This window comes from Arachis stenosperma, chromosome 1 (assembly GCF_014773155.1).
Source record: "Arachis stenosperma cultivar V10309 chromosome 1, arast.V10309.gnm1.PFL2, whole genome shotgun sequence".
NCBI lineage: Eukaryota > Viridiplantae > Streptophyta > Magnoliopsida > Fabales > Fabaceae > Arachis > Arachis stenosperma.
Genome location: NC_080377.1, coordinates 76,800,441 through 76,821,057, shown reverse-complemented (window position 1 = coordinate 76,821,057; position 20,617 = coordinate 76,800,441). Strand labels below are relative to the sequence as shown.

Below are 20,617 nucleotides of genomic sequence, written 5' to 3'. Positions count from 1 at the left end.
TCCCTATGGGGTAATTAAACAATAACTTACAATGACGGAGAAAGAACGAGAACATTTTTTTTTTAAATAGGAGTGAGAGATGGGAAGGGAATTTCTCACGCTCCCCTGAGTACTCATTACTATATCTAACTAACAATAGAGATCCAATCTGAGCCGTTTTAAGAGGGGACGCATGGACTTCATCTGCATTGGCCTTTAAGGTAATGAACCTAAGTCAGATTTAGGATCCTAACAATAGATTTTAGTTGATCTTGCTTGCATTGAGGTCTTATTAGGTCCAAATATATCTTGGATTAATATTTTGAGTCATTATTATAACAAATACTATACTATTTAATATTATAACATTTAGTATATGTAAAAGTTGGATATATTTACAAGACATTTTTTAATTCAAATTAAAAAAATTAATTCTCTTTTTTAGTTTTAAATATTATTTTTTACTGTAATGAAAAAGTGAAAATAACAATAATCACTCACACAATTAAATTAAATAATCTTAATATATACATGACACTATATATATCAAGGATTATTATATATATATATATTTTTTTTTCTTTTCTGTAAAGACTATTTATATAATTTATTGAACAATCTTTTCATCTTGATATTTAATAAATTTAACCTACAAAATAAGTAACTTAAGTTATCATCTAGGACAATAAATATATTAGTGTAAATACTTATTTATTTATTAGTAGTAAAAAAATATGTAAATAATATAAATTGATATTTTTTCAGTATAAAAGTAATAATAAAAGTTATTAATTAAGTTAATTACATAATTAAAATTTGTGAATAATTTATTAAATAATAATAATAAATAAGATCACTATTTTTGCTTATTATAAAATTTATGAAAAAAATTTTGGATAATAAATCAATCCTCAATAGATTATATATTAATTCTGTCAAAAAAATAAATAATGAATACGTTGGAGATTATTATTTACGTACTAACATAATATATATATTATCGATTATTAAGTTTATAATTAATTTTTAATCCAATTTTTGGTAATTAAAATTTAAATGATTGAAATTATTAAACACCGAATATTTTATATTTATCTAATTATTTTTTTATTAAAATTAAAAAAAAGAATGAGTTGTTAATCAATTCTAAATTTAAATTTAAATTTGAGTAAGAAAATAAAAAAAATATTTTAAAGTTTATCTCACTAACTAGAATTAATTTTAAGATAAGAAATTACTTTGTACATCATATATATTATAGGATATTATGGTCATTTGCTATTTTTTAATGGTAAATATTATCAAATAAAATGGTGTAAGAAATTAGAAGAAAATCTATTTACAAGTTTAGAAAATATTAATTTATTTTTCAATAGGATAAATTATATATTGAATAATAAAAGTTGTCATTGATTTCTCTTCACACTAATATTCAACGATAGTATTTCGGTACACTATGTTACCAAAAAATATTAATCGATCTAATAACTTTTGTAATAACATAAGTTTATGAATTTGAAAATTTAAAAATTTAAAAATTATTTCATAAAATGTAAAGTTTTAACAAATAACAATGTTGATCATATTATTTTGACTTCCAGAATGAATACGATATTAATAAATAAAATTGTCCCAAGTAAATTTTAACAAAAACAAAAGTCCATAAGTATTGCTATTAATGAAAAATTATTTTATTTTAAAGACAAATATAATTTTTTTCTACGGATTTCCTAATTCGGCAAGTCGAGAACTAATCCACCACGGTCTCTCCCTACCTAATAGATTGTTATATACACAATGCAAAATTTGAACTCCAAATACTTGGTTAAGCGGACAAATGAAATGATTATTCAACTAATTCAAATTAATTAAAACAAATATTAATTATTTTGAATATTTTTGAGTTGTAAAATATTTACAATAATAATTACTATATATATATTTTTATTTAAATTTTAATAAAAAAATTTTATATAATTTTATATATTATGCTGTATATAGGATATGAAAAGATACACTAGTATTATTTAAAAATTAAACTGAATATTAAAATATAAGTCATACCGGACAACACATCACATGTGAAAAGATATTGAGTGGAATGTAAATATGTTTGCATCAAATTAAAAAAATGTTTTTGAGTGTGGGTCACTGTTACTCAATTTTTATCAGACCCAATTACATGGCTTTATTAGTCATTGACTTCAAAGAATGAGTAAGCAACCCAAATAATCAATGAGTTCTATCCCCACCATATATATGTTTCTATTAGAACAAGTCTTTATGGTGTCATGTTGTGTACATATTTTTTCCTTAATATAAAAAATTAACAAGAATCACAAATGGCTCCGGCTTCAGCTGTCTTTAGATAATTTTTTCCTATTCTATGTTAGTCTGGATTTACCAGAAATTAAAACTTTCAATCTTTGTCTTCGAACCTGAGTCTCTAACGCAGCGATTAAGTCTCCACTGTGTTTCTCTTCCTTTCTTATGTTCTTGTTCAGTTCCACCAAATTAAATCTCCACTCCCCTCCCCCCATCCGACGCACATGTTCTACACCCACTAGGCCACTACGTCACCGTTACCTCCGCCAACAACTGCAGCAACACCACCAACACCGTCGTTCTCTATCACCACCACCCACGGTAAAAACTCGGAGCACTCCGTCTTGTGCCGCAGCTTCCAATCAAGCGCCTGGCACCCCCGTGAGCAGTAGTTCACCTTCCCGCAAACCGAACAGCGCCGGAACTCATGCGGCCGCGTCTCCGGCCGCCCGCAGCCAACGTGCGCGCACAACCTCAGCCCCTCACCCAACCTCCCTCTACCGGACTCAAACCACTCCCTCATAAACCAATTCACCGGTTGAACAGCTACGCTGTAACCACCGTAACCCTCCAGTAACGGAAGAAACGACCCTGAATGGCACGCAAGATTGCGTAACCGTCGAGTTAGCCACGTCAGCATAGAGGAGTTTGAGGGGGTGGTGGACCGAGTGACCTCGCGTATGACTAACGCTAGCTCGCGCGCGTGGGCTTCCACCAGCAACCGACGCCCCTCGGCCACGTTCTTGCGCGCACCGTAACCGTCTTGGAGGCAGTAGCCTAACTCCCGGAGCGAGTCGATGTGGCCGAGGAGCGAAGCACGCGTGCATAGCGCCACGCCGGCGCGGAGATCCTTGTCATTCTTTGAGGTGCCGCTGCCGTTGAACTGTATCACCGCCAGCGAGTAAAGCGCCGGCGCATGAGAATTCATCGCCGCCTTCGCCATCAGCGAGAGCCCGCTCTTCCGCTTTTGCAAGCAGTAAAAGCGGATCTTAAAAAGAACAAAAAACAAAAATTATAAATCACACAAACACACGAGCAAAATGCTCGAGAAAATTGAAACCGTTCATTCATTCAGTCATGACTTATTAGAATGTTGAGGCGGGTGGAGACTTACCATTCCGAGAGTGTAGCAGGCTTCGACGTTGCCGGCGGTAACGCAGCGGCGAAGGAAGCGGTCAGTGGAATCTGACCAGTTTTTTGGTTTCACAGCGAAGGCCCTGGCGCCGAGTTTCGATAACACGAGTCGATCGAGAGCTAACCGGTTCAATCTTTTGCATCTGCACATTCATGTAAATTTTAACGAAGAATGTTTCAATATACATATATATACAGTGGAGAGCCGTGACTGGCGAGAACTTACGTCAAGAGAACGTTGATGAAATCCAAAGGAGAAGTAACCGAGGAACTAAGTTTAGAAAGGATGAAGATGACGAGATCGTCTGGTAACCCTCCCATGGGGGGGTGGTGGTGGATGTTTTTGTCGGTGCGGTTTTTCTGCATACAACATCTTAGTGGATGATGCTGTGGCCTTCTCATATTCCCAACAACTAATTCTCTTAATTTTGCACTTAATAATACAGGGGAAAAAAGAGAAAGAAAAAAGAAAATTAAACTATGTGTGATGTGTGTTGTTTAGCTTTGTAATTGTTATGAATATGGATGAATTTCACGTTCTGGTTATGGTTCTGTTTTGTGTGTGGTGGGTTATTGGGTACTTTGCTGTGTAACAGCGAAACAAAAGAGAGACAGAAACGTTATATATTAAGGTTGAAGAGATGGGAGGTTGTGAAAACGGACCCACGTACGTATCACGATACTATAAGCTGATAAGCGTTTTAAACTTTTAACACTACTGGTCTTCCTTCCCAAACAACCAACCACAAAAACACTGGCGTTTGTTTGGTGTTTTTGCTTTTTTGGTCTCTAGATTTGGTTTTAATTCGGAGATTTTGTTTTGAATGATTCTATATCTTCTGGTAATTAATTTTGTTTACTCATTTTTTTATTTATTCATAAGGAAAATATTTTAATATTTTTTTAAAGAAGTAGCCTTTAATTTGATGCACAATCGGTCTTCGTTGACACCGTTGGTCATTCAAACCTTCAACAAATTTATAAATAAATGAATTTCTGACGTCTTATGCTTGTTTCCTTCTAGAATATAATTGCATTATATTAAATAGATTTATGTTTATTTATACATATTTTATCATCATTATTATTATTATTATTATTATTATTATTATTATTATAATAAATTTGTTTGACTATACAATTATTTAAAAAGAACTAAAATTAAAAATAATATAAGAAAAATAGTACTAAACGATCAACCTTTAATAAATGAAGAGAGATAATAATAATAATAATAATAATAATAATAATAATAATAATAATAATAATAATAATAATAATAATAATAATAATAATAATAATAATAATAATAATTTTTACAAAGTTATAGACTAATGATATAATAAATTAATAGTCTTGTTATAATAAATTCAAATTTTTTTGACAATTAAGTTTAATTATATTAGTGAGAATATATTTATACGTTCTAATTCTCCATTAACGTAAATATTTGGAAAAACTACCAAAAGTACCCATAAAGTTTACGAACGCTGACAAAAGTACCCATAAACTAAGGAAATTAATGATGTACCCATGAAAGATGGATTTCGTATGACAAAAGTATCCAAACCTTAATTTTTTTGTTGATTTTTTAATAAAATTTCTAAACTACCCCGACTCTCAACCTCAACTCACTTTTTCAACTTTTCGTAACCCAACCTGTACCTTTAAAACCTTTGTCATGGTTTTATGGAGTCTAAAACTACTCCTATAATAAACCAGGCCAAAATCAATGATAGTGGTGGTGGTAGAGGACTTCGACCAATTCCTGGCAAATAAATTTAGTATGGTGAGCTCTTTCCCATTTTTTTTTTGCCAATCCTTTCACACAAAGAAAGCCCTCAAATTAAGAAAAAAAAAAGGAGAAAACAATTGAAACGATTAAAAACTGTTCCTTTATGATTCTTTCTTTGATTCTTCATCGGTATTGATTGATTTTTTTATTAATCTCGGCGCTACAATCCTCTGTTACGTTACTATCCAAAATTTCCACCATAAAAGGTTCATTTTGTCTTTTGTAAGAGTAGTTTTGGACTCCATGGCAAGGGTTTTAAAGGTGCATGTCGAGTTATGGAAAGTTGAAAAAGTGAATTGAGGTTGAGGGTGGGGATAGTTTGGTAATTTTATTAAAAAATCAACAAAAAATTAGGGTTTGGATACTTTTGTCATACGGAACTCATCTTCCATGGGTACATCGTTAATTTCCTTAGTTTATGGGTACTTTTGTCGGCGTTCGTAAACTTCATGGGTACTTTTGGTAGTTTTTCCTAAATATTTATATTTCGTATTTTTTTCTTTTTTTTCGCATTCTTTTTTTTTTTGCATATTTTTTTTTATTGTCGTTCTTTTATTGATATTGTTATTGCTGCATTTTTTTTTCTTTTTCTCCTCTTCTTTCTATACTACAAAAAAATGTTGAATATCGTCAGATTTACCGTTGGACGTTACGGCGGATGTAGTGTCAGATTTTCCGATAGTTACGAGTAAAAATTCGTCCCTCAAAAAAATTACCGTCAAAGTAAAAATTTCGTTACTAAATCTGACGGTAAATAGTGACGTGAAATTTTATTATATTAGTGCCAATGTTATCGTCGGATTTTACTACAAAATTTTTCGACGGTAATAGGTTTTAGTGAAACGCGGCGTTTAGGCAACGACGAATACCTTATCCGACGGTAAAATTGGGTAAAATTCAAACACAAAACCCTTCCCTCTCACTTCTGTGAACTCTCTTTCTCTTCTCTTATCCTTTCTCTTGTTTCTCTGTCTATCATCTCTATGCCGCTGCTCCATTGAAGCTGGCAACATGTTGGTATCTATTTACATTAGATTAGCTTTGTGCTCTGACGGATTTGCACTAAACTCTATTTTTGGTAACGCGTATTCTTGTTGGTCTGTTGTGATGACTCCTTTTATTCTATCTCAAAATGCATGATAGGTATACTCTTTTTCTTATCCAGAGTCATGCAAGTCTAGTTGTGTTGTTGTGATTAAGATTAAGCTAAGAGGTTACATCGAGTCAGATGTGATAGAGGGTCAGCAACCTTACCAAATTGATGACCCAACTTGTTCAAAAATGGTGGTTGACATCGGTGATCTGATCACCCTTAGGTCGGCAGTTTGAAGAAGAAAATAAAACAAATTGACTTTTCTGTCGAAAATTCTCCAACAGTAACGATTATCCAGATTTTTTAAAAAAATAAAAAATTGATGCTTCCGTCGGATTTTTCCGACAATAACGCAATACGAAGTTTCAACATTTGGTGCAACAGTTACCGTTGGAAAATTCCACGGTAAGTGACATCAAATTGTCGTAACTTGATGAGCAAAATTGAATTTTCTCATAGATACTGGTAAGTGCACCAAATCGTTCAAGTAATACAACGGTGAGTGGATATCGTTCCCACGAGGATCAAAGGATTGAGCAAGCAACGTCTAGTTGAATCTCAAATTAGATCGATCAAATCTTGGCAAGATGATTGTGGATCTTGAAGAAAAGAAAAAACATATAAGAGGAAGGAATTAGGACTGTAGAGTATAATTGAAAAAGGGTTTAGAAAGTTAGAAAATAATTCAGGAATAGGGAATGTTAAGGGGTTTTGCAGATATTTAAGCCCTAAGAAAATCAAACCTTGTTTTTCTATTCTAAAGCATGCAAAGATCTTTTCACGGCGAGTCTTAATTAACTGATTTCTAATGTCTTGACTCCTCGACTTCTCTTCAATTAATCAACCGCCAATGTCTTAGTCAATCAATTAATTGAAAAGGTTAAGTACTGACGAACGGATTCTTGCAAGTAAAGAATTTTTACATATAAAGTCTCGTTGAAAGTATAGCTTCTAAACCAACAAGAATCCTTTCGTATAAAAATTTGGTTGTAACAAGTAACAAACCCCTAATAAAATTGATAACCGAAGTATTTAAACCTTGGGTCGTCTCTCAAGGAATTGCAGGGAGGTGTATTTATTATTGGTTATGAGTTTTCTGAAAAATTTGGAGTTTAGGCAATGGGCACATAAATGATTATAAATTGAAGCAATGAAAATTAACAAGAGGTTTTATGTAATTGAAATAAATAAAAAGCCTTGACTAGGAGAAGATTAATCTGAAGTTCTATCCTTGTTGGATTTTCCAAGATTAATTAGTAATAGGTTGTTGTTTCTACTTGGTTATTCTTTACTGATTAAAGGAAAATCAAGTTGAGATCTAACTTCTATTCACAAGTCCTAATCTTTTTCCTTGGGAAGGATTTGCGTTAGTAACTAGAGAGCTAACTAACACTCAATTGCAGCTAAATACAAAATGCTAATAAGAGAAGATTAAACATAGCAAAATTAAGACCAAAGAAGCATGTTTTCAATCATAGCACAAAATCAAGAAGGAAAATGTAAAACATGCATTTTGTATGAACAAGTATATGAAAGATTGATAAAATCCACTCAATTGAGTACAAGATAAACCGTAAAATAGCGGTTTATCAATCTCCCCACACTCAATTGCAGCTAAATGCAAAATGCTTTTACCTACTTGTTTAAAAGTAAATCAAATTCTCCAAGAACAAATATGAACTGGATTTCACTAATTCAAATCATAAAATAAAGTACAAATAAACTTACAAGAAGAAGATAGCTCATGAAAGTCAGGAACAAAGAATCGAGCATCGAACCCTCACTGGAAGTGTATACACTCTAATCGCTCAGGTGTTTGAGGTTCGATTCTCTCAATTCTCTACTAACCTTGCTTTCTAAGACTTGCTCTTCATCTAACAATCAACAAAAGTTTAATACATAGATACACATATCAAGAGGTCTTTTATGGGTTGTAATGGGGTTAGGGTCAAGGTAGGATTGTATTTGGTCAAGTGGACTAAAATATGAATCCTTAATTAACCTAAACTTCTCACCTAACTTAGGACAATCCATATAATCATAATATAAAATCAATAACTACCCATTAACTGTATTTTCCACATATTCACGCATTCCAATTTTAAGTACAGTACTTATGCATTGCTATCACTATTTACTTTGGGGTATTTTGTCCCCTTTTTATTTTTTTATTTATTTTTTTCTTTTTTTCTTTTCTTTTTCTCTTTTTTTCTATTTTTCTTTTCTTAATCTATTTTTTTATTTTATTTTTTTCTTTTTCAATGCATATGATTAAGGTATTGAATGCATAAACATGTTCTTAACATTTTTTCACATTTTCATACAAAGTCTAACATACTCAATTCCCAAACCAAACATTTCCAAACCTACTTTTTCCACACTTAATTCATGAGCACTTTCACTAGTCTAAGCTAATCAAGGATTCAAACTAAGGACATTATTGTTTTCCGCTTAGGGTTAGTGATGAGCTAAAGTAAAGAACAAATGGGGTAAAATAGGCTCAAATTGGTTTGCAAAGGATAATGAAAGGGTAAGGCCATATGGGTATGTAAGCTCAGTGAAACAAGGCCTCAATCATATAAGTATATGCATACATTAAACCATGGAAATATAGAATCAAGCAAGATAAAGATCATAATTTTAGAGAGAACAACACACACAAGAATAAGATATTATGGTTAAATAATGTAACCATTTAATTAAGCTCAAAATCTCACAAGACTGTATGTTCAAGCTCTAAACCATGTTTCAAAATACATTTCTTCCAACAAGTTTAGCAAAAATTTTAATTTAAATTAGTGAAATGCTATAAAATAGTTTCTTGAAAAAAAAATTATTACTTCAACCAAGTAGTGGTAAAATATGCACAAAATCAAACAAATATGTGATCAATCATGCAAATGCAACAATGAACTAACAAAGGAAATCCCACATTGGTGTTGAGAAGGAATGAACTAACCCATGGAAGTCGGTATCGACCTCCCCACACTTAAAGATTGCACCGTCCTCGGTGCATGCTGAGATGTGCAGGTGGACGGGCTGCTACAACTGATACTTTTCTCTAGAGATTGTGCAGATGGACTTGTCTGTTGCCCCATATAGAAGTTTCTCCCTTTTTTCTTCTTCGGTGGCCAGCCTGAAAGAAGAGAAAAAAGAAGAACAAGAACCCAAAAATAGTGATAGAAAACAAATCAAATTTAAGTGGGTAATGCCAAATAATAAGGGTCTCAATTACATGGTAGCTACAACATGCAAGAGAGAAGACAGTAGAAGCATATGGCATATCAGTAGTGCAAAAATTGTAACAATGGGGGAGAGAGTGTAGGCAATGAAAGATGGTGTAAATGCATAGCAATACAAATGGAATGCAAGTATCATAAAAGAGTAGCATTGACTTATGAATAATAATACCCAATCAGAATAAAATATGTCACTTGAGCACCAAAATAATACCAGAAAAGATACAACAGTTGAATAAGAACATTTAACACCAATACAAAAATAATAAACATAGAAAAGAAAATAAAAACATGCATATAGTTAAAATGCAATGAATGAAAGAATGTAAATGTAATAAGGAAGAAAAATGAGAAGGAAAAGGGAGGAGATGAAAGTAGGAAAGGAGGAGGAAAGAATGAGAAAAGAGAGAAAAAATGAGAGGAATGGAATCTGCGACACGACGCGTGAGCGTCGCCCACGCGTACGCGTGGGGGTGCAAAAGAAGAGGCGACGCGTAAGCGTCGGTCACGTGCTCGCGTGAGATCTCATTGTGCTAGACGCACGACACCAGCCTTTTTCCCGCGCAACTCTCTGTTCAAAACGCTCTCTTATGCCGATTTTTCATCCACGCGTACGCATCGCTGACGCTTACGCGTGGATTGGCCAAATTGCAGGTGAAGCGTACGCGTCGCCCACACGTGCGCGTGGTTTGGCTGGTGCGTCAGGCACCCTTCCAGCACGTCTCCAACGTAACTCTCTGTAACTTTTTACTGAGAGCAAAATTTGCATCGACGCGCCGCGTCACATTTCTCCCCCCTTTTTTATGCAATATGCAATATGCAGATGAAGATGCAAACTATATGTACTAATAATGAGAACAGTCACTAAAAAAGAAAACTAAGAAAAGAGAAAAGAACGATCATACCATGCTGGTTTGTCTCCCACCTAGCATTTTTAGTTAAAGTCCTTAAGTTGGACAATTGGTGAGTTCCTTGTCATGGTGGCTTGTGCTTGAACTCTTCATGGAATCCCCACCAATGCTTGTAATTCCAATAGCCTCCGGAGTCCCAAACTAGGCGCATAAAGCCTTCAAGCAAGTCAAAGCAGGTGACAAGGCCCCACGAGTGATGACTGTTGGAATGAATTCCGGGGTCCTTACCTTTCTTTTACACCCGTCTTCTTGTGGGTCACCATTGTTCCATCTGGGTGGCTCACAATTTGAATTTCCACAGAGACATCCAAACAAACTTCTAGACCCATTCAGTTGAGCTCTACACCAATCCTTACATTTCAATTTGGAGCATGCAACCATATTGAACCTTGCAGGACAACTCTTCCTACTGACCATCTCCCTCTTACTCTTAAAGCCACAGATAGCTCTAAGTTGACCATCCGTCTCCAGTAGCTGATGAGCGGATAATTTATACACTTTTTGGCATTGTTTTCAGTATATTTTTAGTAGATTTTAGTTAGTTTTTATTATATTTTTATTAATTTTTAGTTAAAATTCACTTTTCTGGGCTTTACTATGAGTTTGTGTATTTTTTTGTGATTTCAGGTATTTTCTGGCTGAAATTGAGAGACCTGAGCAAAAATCTGATTTAGAGGCTGAAAAGGACTGCAGATGCTGTTGGATTCTAACCTTCCTACACTCGAAGTGGATTTTTTGGAGCTACAGAAGCCCAATTGGCGTTCTCTCAATTGCGTTGGAAAGTAGACATCTTGGGCTTTCCAGCAATGTACAATAGTCTATACTTTGCTCGAGATTTGATGGCCCAAACCGGTGTTGCAAATCAGCTTCAGAATTCCTGGCGTTTAACGCCGAAACTGGCACAAAAATTGGAGTTAAACGCCCAAACTGGCATAAAAGCTGGCGTTTAACTCCAGAAAAAGTCTCTACACATGAAAGCTTCAATGTTCAGCCCAAGCACATACCAAGTGGACCCCGGAAGTGGATTTTTACGTCATTTACTCATTTTTGTATACCCTAGGTTATTAGTTCACTATTAATAGGACCTTTTGACATTGTATCTTTACCTCATGACACTTTACACGTTTCTTTTTGTATCTTCCACGGCATGAATCTCTAAACCTCATGGTTGGGGGTGAGGAGCTTTGCTGTGTCTTGATGGATTAATGCAATTACTACTGTTTTTCATTCAATCACGCTTGCTTCTATTCTAAGATATCACTTGTTCCTAAACTTGATGAATGTGATGATCCGTGACACTCATCATCATTCTCACCTATGAACATGTGCTTGACAACCACCTCCGTTCTACCTTAGATTGAGTAGATATATCTTGGATTCCTTAATCAGAATCTTCGTGGTATAAGCTAGAATTGATGGCGGCATTCAAGAGAATCCGGAAGGTCTAAACCTTGTCTGTGGTATTCTGAGTAGGATTCAAGGATTTAATGACTGTGACGAGCTTCAAACTCCTGAAGGCTGGGCGTTAGTGACAGACGCAAAAGAATCACTGGATTCTATTCCAACCTGATTAAGAACCGACAGATGAATAGCCGTGCTATGACAGAGCGCGTTGAACATTTTCACTGAGAGGATGGGAGGTAGCCATTGACAACGGTGAAACCCTACATATAGCTTGCCATGGAAGGAGCCTTGCGTGCTTGAAGAAGAAGACAGTAGGAAAGCAGAGATCAGAAGATAGAGCATCTCCAAAACCTCAGCCTGTTCTCCATTACTGCAAAACAAGTATTTATTTCATGTTCTTCTACTTTTCACAATTAAACATGAGAATTACTGATCTCCGGACTAATAGTTACAAGATAACCATAGCTTGCTTCAAGCCGACAATCTCCGTGGGATCGACCCTTACTCACGTAAGGTATTACTTGGACGACCCAGTGCACTTGCTGGTTAGTTGTGCGGGATTGCAAAAGTGTGATTGCAATTTCGTGCACCAAGTTTTTGGCACCATTGCCGGGGATTGTTCGAGTTTGGACAACTGACGGTTTATCTTGTTGCTTAGATTATGACTGTTTTATTTTTGTTGGTTTAGAGTCTTTTATTTGAGTTTAGTTTCATATTTTAAGTTTGGTTTCAATTGCATGCTTTTGTTTTCTTTTAATTTTTTGAATTTGCATGTCCTTAGTCCTTTCTTGATCTTTAAAAATTCTAAGTTTGGTGTCTTCCTTGTGTTTTCCTTTAAAATTTTCGAAAATGTGTGCTTGATTTTCTAAAAATTTTAAGTTTGGTGTCATTTTGTTGTTTTTCTCTTTCCTCATTAAAATTTAAAAATAAAAAAATATCCTTTTCTTATTTTACTCATAATTTTCGAAATTTTGCATTAATTTAGTCAAAGATTTTCAAAATCATATCTTTTTTTTAGTCAAGTCAAAATTCTAATTTCAAAAATTGATCTTTTCAAATCTTTTTCAAAAATCAAATCTTTTTAATTTCTTCAATCATATCTTTTCAATCATTTTTTTTAATTGCAATCATATCTTCTCAATCATATCTTTTTCAAAATAATTTTCAATCATATCTTTTCAATTGCTAATTCCAAAATCTTTTTAATTAATTAATTGATTTAGTTTTCAATTTGCTTTGATCTTATTTTCTTTTAGTTTTCGAAATTTGATTTTATTTTCCATTTGTTTTATTTTATTATTTTCGGTCAAATAAAAAAATTTTTTTTTAATCTACTTGCAATCCATATCATCTCCCTTTCTCCATGGACCTAAGTGGAAGTGAGTAGTCCAGAAGGACTCTGGGGTCATATGCTAACCCCATTACAGCTGCATATGGGAGTAGCATCTGTATACCTCCCATTAAAGCAAGCAGCTTTGAGCTAAATCCTCAACTCATTATCATGGTGCAGCAAAATTGCCAGTATTTCGGTCTTCCACAGGAAGAACCTACTGAGTTTCTGGCACAGTTCTTACAAATTGCTGACACAGTATGTGATAAAGAGGTAGATCAGGATGTCTACAGATTATTATTGTTTCCATTTGCTGTAAAAGATCAAGCTAAGAGGTGGTTGAATAACCAACCCACAGCAAGCATAAAAATATGGAGACAGTTATCAGACAAATTCCTGAATCAATTTTACCCTCCAAAAAAGATGACACAGCTAAGGCTGGACATCCAAGGCTTTAAACAAGAGGATAATGAATCTCTTTATAATGCCTGGGAGAGGTACAAAGGTATGCTAAGAAAATGCCCCTCTGAAATATTTTCAGAGTGGGTACAGTTAGACATCTTCTACTATGGGCTTACAGAAAAAGCTCAGATGTCTCTAGACCACTCAACTGGTGGATCTATACATATGAGGAAGACGATTGAAGAGGCTCAAGAACTCATAGATACTGTTGCTAGAAATCAACATTTGTACTCTAGCAGTGAGCCCTCTACAAAAGAAGAAGCTATGGCAGTAGCTACTGATCCTAATCCTCAAGAACAGATTGTTGAGCTTAGTCAGCAATTACTCCTGATGACAAAACAGTTGGCAGAATTTAAAGAGATGCTCCAAGAAACTAAAATTACCAACAAGAACATAGAATCACAGTTGAATCAGACAAAACATCAGTTATCTAAACAGATAACAGAAGAATGCCAAGCAGTTCAACTAAGGAGTGGGAAGACATTGAATAACACCGCTCAAAGTAGCAAAAAGCCAAGAAAGGAACAATTGACAGAGGATAACCAAACCACTGCCCAAAATTCCTCTGAGGACAGTAAGAGCCCAGAGAGGAATACTCCTGGCGTTCAAACGCCAGAAAAGGGGGAAAAGCTGGCGTTAAACGCCTATTCCTTGTCCAGTTCTGGCGTTCAAACGCCAGAAAAGGGGGAAAAGTTGGCGTTAAACGCCCATTCCTCACTCAATCCTAGCGTTCAAACGCTAATGAGGAATCAGACACTTGAGAGTGCTGATAGTAACCCCTCTAAAAAGGCTTCTCCAACCACCTCTGTAAGGAATAAACCTGCAGCAACTAAGGTTGAAGAATATAAAGCCAAGATGCCTTATCCTCAGAAACTCCGCCAAGCGGAACAGGATAAGTAATTTGCCCGCTTTGCAGACTATCTAAGGAGTCTTGAAATAAAGATTCCGTTTGCAGAGGCACTTGAGCAAATACCTTCTTATGCTAAATTCATGAAAAAAATCTTAAGTCATAAGAAGGATTGGAGAGAAACTTAAAAAGTTTTTCTCACTGAAGAATGCAGTGCAGTCATTCTGAAAAGCTTACCAGAAAAGCTTCAAGATCCAGGAAGCTTTATGATACTATGCACATTAGAAGGTGCTTGCACCAAGACAGCCCTGTGTGACCTTGGAGCAAGTATCAATCTAATACCTGCATCCACTATCAGAAAGCTTGGGTTGACTGAAGAAGTCAAACCAACCCGGATATGTCTCCAACTTGCTGATAGCTCCATTAAATATCCATCAGGCATAATTGAGGACATGATTGTCAAGGTTGGGCCATTCGCCTTTCCAACTGACTTTGTAGTGCTGGAAATGGAGGAGCACAAGGGTGCAACTCTCATTCTAGGAAGACCTTTCCTAGCAACTGGACGAACTCTTATTGATGTACAAAAAGGGGAAGTAACCCTGAGAGTCAATGAGGATGAGTTCAAGTTGAATGCTATAAAAGCTATGCAGCATCCAGACACACCAAATGACTGCATGAGCGCTGACATTATTGACTCTTTGGTGGAAGAGATCAATATGACTGAAAGTCTAGAATCAGAGCTAGAGGACATCTTCAAGGATGTTCAGCCTGATCAGGAAGAACTAGAAGAAACAAAAGAATTTTTAAAAATTCCTCAGGAAGAGGATAAGCCTCCCAAACCTGAGCTCAAACCACTACCACCATCCCTGAAGTATGCATTTCTGGGAGAGGGTGACACTTTTCCAGTGATCATAAGCTCTGCTTTAAATCCACAGGAAGAGGAAGCACTGATTCAAGTGCTAAGGACACACAAGACAGCTCTTGGGTGGTCCATAAGTGATCTTAAGGGCATTAGCCCAGCAAGATGCATGCACAAGATCCTATTGGAGGATATTGCCAAACCAGTGGTTCAACCACAAAGGCGGCTAAATCCAGCCATGAAGGAGGTGGTGCAGAAAGAGGTCACTAAATTACTAGAGGCTGGGATTATTTATCCCATTTCTGATAGCCCCTGGGTGAGCCATGTCCAAGTTGTCCCCAAGAAGGGAGGCATGACAGTGGTTCATAATGAAAAGAATAAACTAGCTCCTACAAGAACAGTTACAGGGTGGCGTATGTGTATTGACTACAGAAGGCTCAATACAGCCACCAGAAAGGATCATTTTCCTTTACCATTCATAGACCAAATGCTAGAAAGACTAGATGGTCATGATTATTACTGCTTTTTGGATGGCTATTCAGGTTACAACCAAATTGCAGTAGATCCTCAGGACCAAGAGAAAACAGCATTCACTTGCCCTTCTGGCGTGTTTGCCTAGAAGGTCTGTGTAATGCATCTGCAACTTTTCAGAGATGCATGCTATCCATCTTCTCTGATATAGTGGAGAAGTTCTTGGAAGTCTTCATGGATGACTTCTCAGTATATGGAGACTCATTCAGCTCCTGTCTTAACCATCTAGCACTTGTCCTGAAAAGGTGCCAAGAGACTAACCTAGTCTTAAACTGGGAGAAATGTCACTTTATGGTGACTGAAGAAATTGTCCTTGGGCACAAAATTTCAAGCAAGGGAATAGAGGTGGATAAAGCAAAAGTTGAAGTAATTAAAAAATTACCACCACCTACCAATGTTAAGGCAATCAGAAGCTTTCTGGGGCATGCAGGATTCTACAGAAGGTTTATAAAGGATTTTTCAAAAATTGTAAAACCTTTGAGTAATCTACTAGCTGCAGACACGCCCTTTATCTTTGATAAGGAGTATCTGCAGGCGTTTGAGACTTTGAAAGCTAAGCTGGTCACAGCACCAGTCATCTCTGCACCAGACTGGACATTACCATTTGAACTAATGTGTGATGCCAGTGACCATGCCATTGGTGCAGTATTGGGACAAACGCATGGTAAACTTCTGCACGTCATTTATTATGGCAGCCGTATTCTAAATGATGCACAGAAGAACTACACAACCACAGAAGAGGAGTAACATGCAGTGGTTTATGCCATTGAAAAGTTCAGATCTTATTTAGTAGGATCGAAAGTGATTGTGTACACTGACCATGCTGCTCTTAAATATCTACTCACAAAGCAGGATTCAAAACCCAGGCTCATAAGATGGGTGTTGCTTCTGCAAGAGTTTGATATAGAAATAAGAGACAGAAAAGGGATAGAGAATCAAGTAGCTGATCACCTGTCCCGGATAGAACCAGTAGCAGGAGCATCCCTCCCTACTACTGAGATCTCTGAAACCTTTCTGGATGAGCAATTGTTTGCTATTCAGGAAGCTCCGTGGCTTGCAGACAGTGCAAACTATAAGACTCAAGGGTACCCTTCTGTAACCATGGAGAGGAAGCATGAAGAGCTTCTCTCAAAACAGAGTCAAACAGAGCCCCCACAGTCAAACTCTAAGTTTGGTGTTGGGAGGCCACAACCAACTTCTAAGTTTAGTGTTGGGAGGTTCCAACTTGGCTCTGAGTATCTGTGAGGCTCTCTGAGAGCCCACTGTCAAGCTACTGACATTAAAGAAGCGCTTGTTGGGAGGCATCCCAATGTTATATTTATCTATTTTCCTTTATTTTATGTTTTCTGTAGGTTGATGATCATGGGAAGTCACAAAATCAATTGAAAAAGCAAAAATAGAATGAAAAATAGAAAGAAAAACAGCACACCCTGGAGGAAAATTTGCTGGCGTTTAAATGCAGTGAAGACAGCAAATGGGCGTTTAACACCCAGTCTGGCACCATTCTGGGCGTTTAACGCCAGAAATGGGCACCAGACTGGCGTTTAACGCTAGGAATGGGCAAGAAGCTGGCGTTAAACGCCAGAAAGGGGCAACAGCCTGGCGTTTAACGCCAGGATTGGCAGAAGGAGCATTTTTGCTCGCTACTTGGTGCAGGGATGAATTATCCTTGACACCTCAGGATCTGTGGACCCCACAGGATCCCCACCTACCCCACCACTCTCTCTCTTCTTCACCCATTCACCAATCACCTCAATACCTCTTTCCCAAAAAAACCCCTCACCTATCAAATTCCATCATTCTCTTCACCACTCACATCCATCCTTCATAAAACCCCACCTACCCTACCCCTCTCTCCACCCCTATATAAACCCATCTTCACCCCCTCATTTTCACACATCATACACACTACTTCTCTATCTCCTCCATTTTTTTTTCTTCTACTCCTTTCTTTCTTCTTTTGCTCGAGGACGAGCAAACCTTCTAAGTTTGGTGTGGTAAAAGCATTGCTTTTTTTTTCCATAACCATTTATGGCATCTAAGGCCGGAGAAACCTCTAGAAAGAGGAAACGGAAGGCAAAAGCTTCCACCTCCGAGTCATGGGAGATGGAGAGATTCATCTCAAAAGCTCATCACTAAGAAAAGGATGGAGCAAACAAGAGCATAAGCAAATTCCTCATCATGAAATCCCTGAGATGCCTCAAGGGATGCACTTCCCTCCACAAAACTATTGGGAGCAAGTCAACCCCTCCCTAGGAGAATTGAGTTCCAACATGGGACAACTAAGGGTGGAGCACCAAGAACATTCCATCCTCCTCCATGAAATTAAAGAAGATCAAAAGAATCATGAGAGAGGAGCAAGAAAGGCAAGGAAGAGACATTGAGGAGCTCAAGCACTCCATAAGATCTTCAAGAGGAAGAACAAGCCGCCATCAATAAGGTGGACCCGTTCTTTAATCTCCTTGTTCTTTATTTTCTATTTTTCGAATTTTTATGCTTATGTTTATCTATGTTTGTGTCTTATTACATGATCATTAGTATCTTAGTGTCTATGCCTTAAAGCTGTGAATGTCCTATGAATCCATCACCTTTCTTAAATGAAAAATGTTTTTATTACAAAAGAACAAGAAGTACAGGATTTCGAATTTATTTCTGAAACTAGTTGAATTAGTTTGATGTGGTGACAATACTTTTTGTTTTCTGAATGAATTCTTGAACAGTGCATATGTCTTTTGAATTTGTTGATTAAAGAATGTTAAACTTGTTGGCTCTTGAAAGAATGATGGAAAAGGAGAAATGTTATTGAGGATCTGAAAAATTATCAAATTGATTCTTGAAGCAAGAAAAAGCAGTGAAAAAAAAAGAAAGAAAGAAAAAAAAAGAGAAAAAAAAAGAGAAAAAGCAAGCAGAAAAAGCCAATAGACCTTTAAACCAAAAGGCAAGGGTAAAAATAAAAAGGATCCAAGGCTTTGAGCATCAGTGGATAGGAGGGCCTACAGGAATAATATCCTGGCCTAAGCGGCTAAACCAAGCTGTCCCTAACCATGTGCTTGTGGCGTGAAGGTGTCAAGTGAAAACTTGAGACTAAGCGGTTAAAGTCGTGATCCAAAGCAAAAAGAGTGTGCTTAAGAACCCTGGACACCTCTAATTGGGGACTCTAGCAAAGCTGAGTCACAATCTGAAAAGTTTCACCCAGTTATGTGTCTGTGGCATGTATGTATCCGGTGGTAATACTGGAAAACAGAGTGCTTTGGGTCACGGCCAAGACTCATAAAGTAGTTGTGTTCAAGAATCAACATACTATACTAGGAGAATCAATAACACTATCTGAATTCTGAGTTCCTATAGATGCCAATCATTCTAAACTTCAAAGGATAAAGTGAGGTGCCAAAACTGTTCAGAGGCAAAAAGCTACTAGTCCCGCTCATCTAATTGGAGCTAAGTTTCATTGATATTTTGGAGTCTATAGTATGTTCTCTTCTTTTTATCCTGTTTGATTTTCAGTTGCTTGGGGACAAGCAATAATTTAAGTTTGGTGTTGTGATGAGCGGATAATTTATACGCTTTTTGGCATTATTTTCAGTATATTTTTAGTAGATTTTAGTTAGTTTTTATTATATTTTTATTAGTTTTTAGTTAAAATTCACTTTTCTGGGATTTACTATGAGTTTGTGTGTTTTTCTGTGATTTCAGATATTTTCTGGCTGAAATTGAGGGACTTGAGCAAAAATCTGATTCAGAGGCTGAAAAGGACTGCAGATGCTGTTGGATTCTGACCTCCCTGCACTCGAAGTGGATTTTCTGGAGCTACAGAAGCCCAATTGGCACGCTCTCAATTGCGTTGGAAAGTAGACATCCTGGAATTTCCAGAATGTATAATAGTCCATACTTTGCTCGAGATTTGATGGCCCAAACTGGTGTTGCAAATCAGCTTCAGAATTCCCGGCGTTTAACGCCGGAACTGGCACAAAAATTGGAGTTAAACGCCCAAACTGGCATAAAAGCTGGCATTTAACTCCAGAAAAAGTCTCTACACATGAAAGCTTCAATGCTCAGCCCAAGCACACACCAAGTGGACCCCGGAAGTGGATTTTTACGTCATTTACTCATTTCTGTATATTCTAGGTTACTAGTTCACTATTAATAGGACCTTTTGACATTGTATCTTTACCTCATGACACTTTACACGTTTCTTTTTGTATCTTCCATGGCATGAGTCTCTAAACCCCCATGGTTGGGGGTGAGGAGCTCTGCTGTGTCTTGATGGATTAGTGCAATTACTACTGTTTTTCATTCAATCACGCTTGCTTCTATTCTAAGATATCACTTGTTCCTAAACTTGATGAATGTGATGATTTGTGACACTCATCATCATTCTCACCTTTGAACGTGTGCCTGACAACCACCTCCGTTCTACCTTAGATTGAGTAGATATCTCTTGGATTCCTTAATCAGAATCTTCGTGGTATAAGCTAGAATTGATGGCGGCATTCAAGAGAATCCGGAAAGTCTAAACCTTGTCTGTGGTATTCTGAGTAGGATTCAAGGATTGAATGACTGTGATGAGCTTCAAACTCCTGAAGGCTGGGCGTTAGTGACAGACGCAAAAGAATCACTGGATTCTATTCCAACCTGATTGAGAACCGACAGATGAATAGCCGTGTTGTGACAGAGCGCGTTGAATATTTTCACTGAGAGGATGAGAGGT

The 20,617-nt window shown here is 36.5% G+C and overlaps 1 protein-coding gene across 1 annotated transcript; it reads right to left on the bottom strand.

The window, feature by feature from the left end:
• Window positions 1–2,066: 2,066 nt before the first annotated feature.
• Window positions 2,067–4,227, bottom strand: LOC130961376 (F-box protein At5g50450-like). The gene is made up of 3 exons (XM_057887232.1): window positions 3,665–4,227; window positions 3,419–3,581; window positions 2,067–3,292 (listed from the first exon to the last, which is right to left on the bottom strand). Exons 1-3 carry the CDS (start codon window positions 3,838–3,840, stop codon window positions 2,543–2,545), a joined length of 1,089 nt encoding a protein of 362 aa, XP_057743215.1. The 5' UTR covers window positions 3,841–4,227; the 3' UTR covers window positions 2,067–2,542.
• Between the last annotated feature and the right edge of the window lie 16,390 nt (window positions 4,228–20,617).

Coding starts and splice junctions, on each gene's coding strand:
- LOC130961376 (XM_057887232.1), bottom strand. CDS start 3,840: ATGAGAAGGCCACAGCATCATCCACTAAGATGTTGTATGCAGAAAAAC. Junction 3,582..3,664: donor TTCATCAACGTTCTCTTGAC/GTAAGTTCTCGC, acceptor ATGAATGTGCAG/ATGCAAAAGATTGAACCGGT. Junction 3,293..3,418: donor CCTGCTACACTCTCGGAATG/GTAAGTCTCCAC, acceptor GTTCTTTTTAAG/ATCCGCTTTTACTGCTTGCA.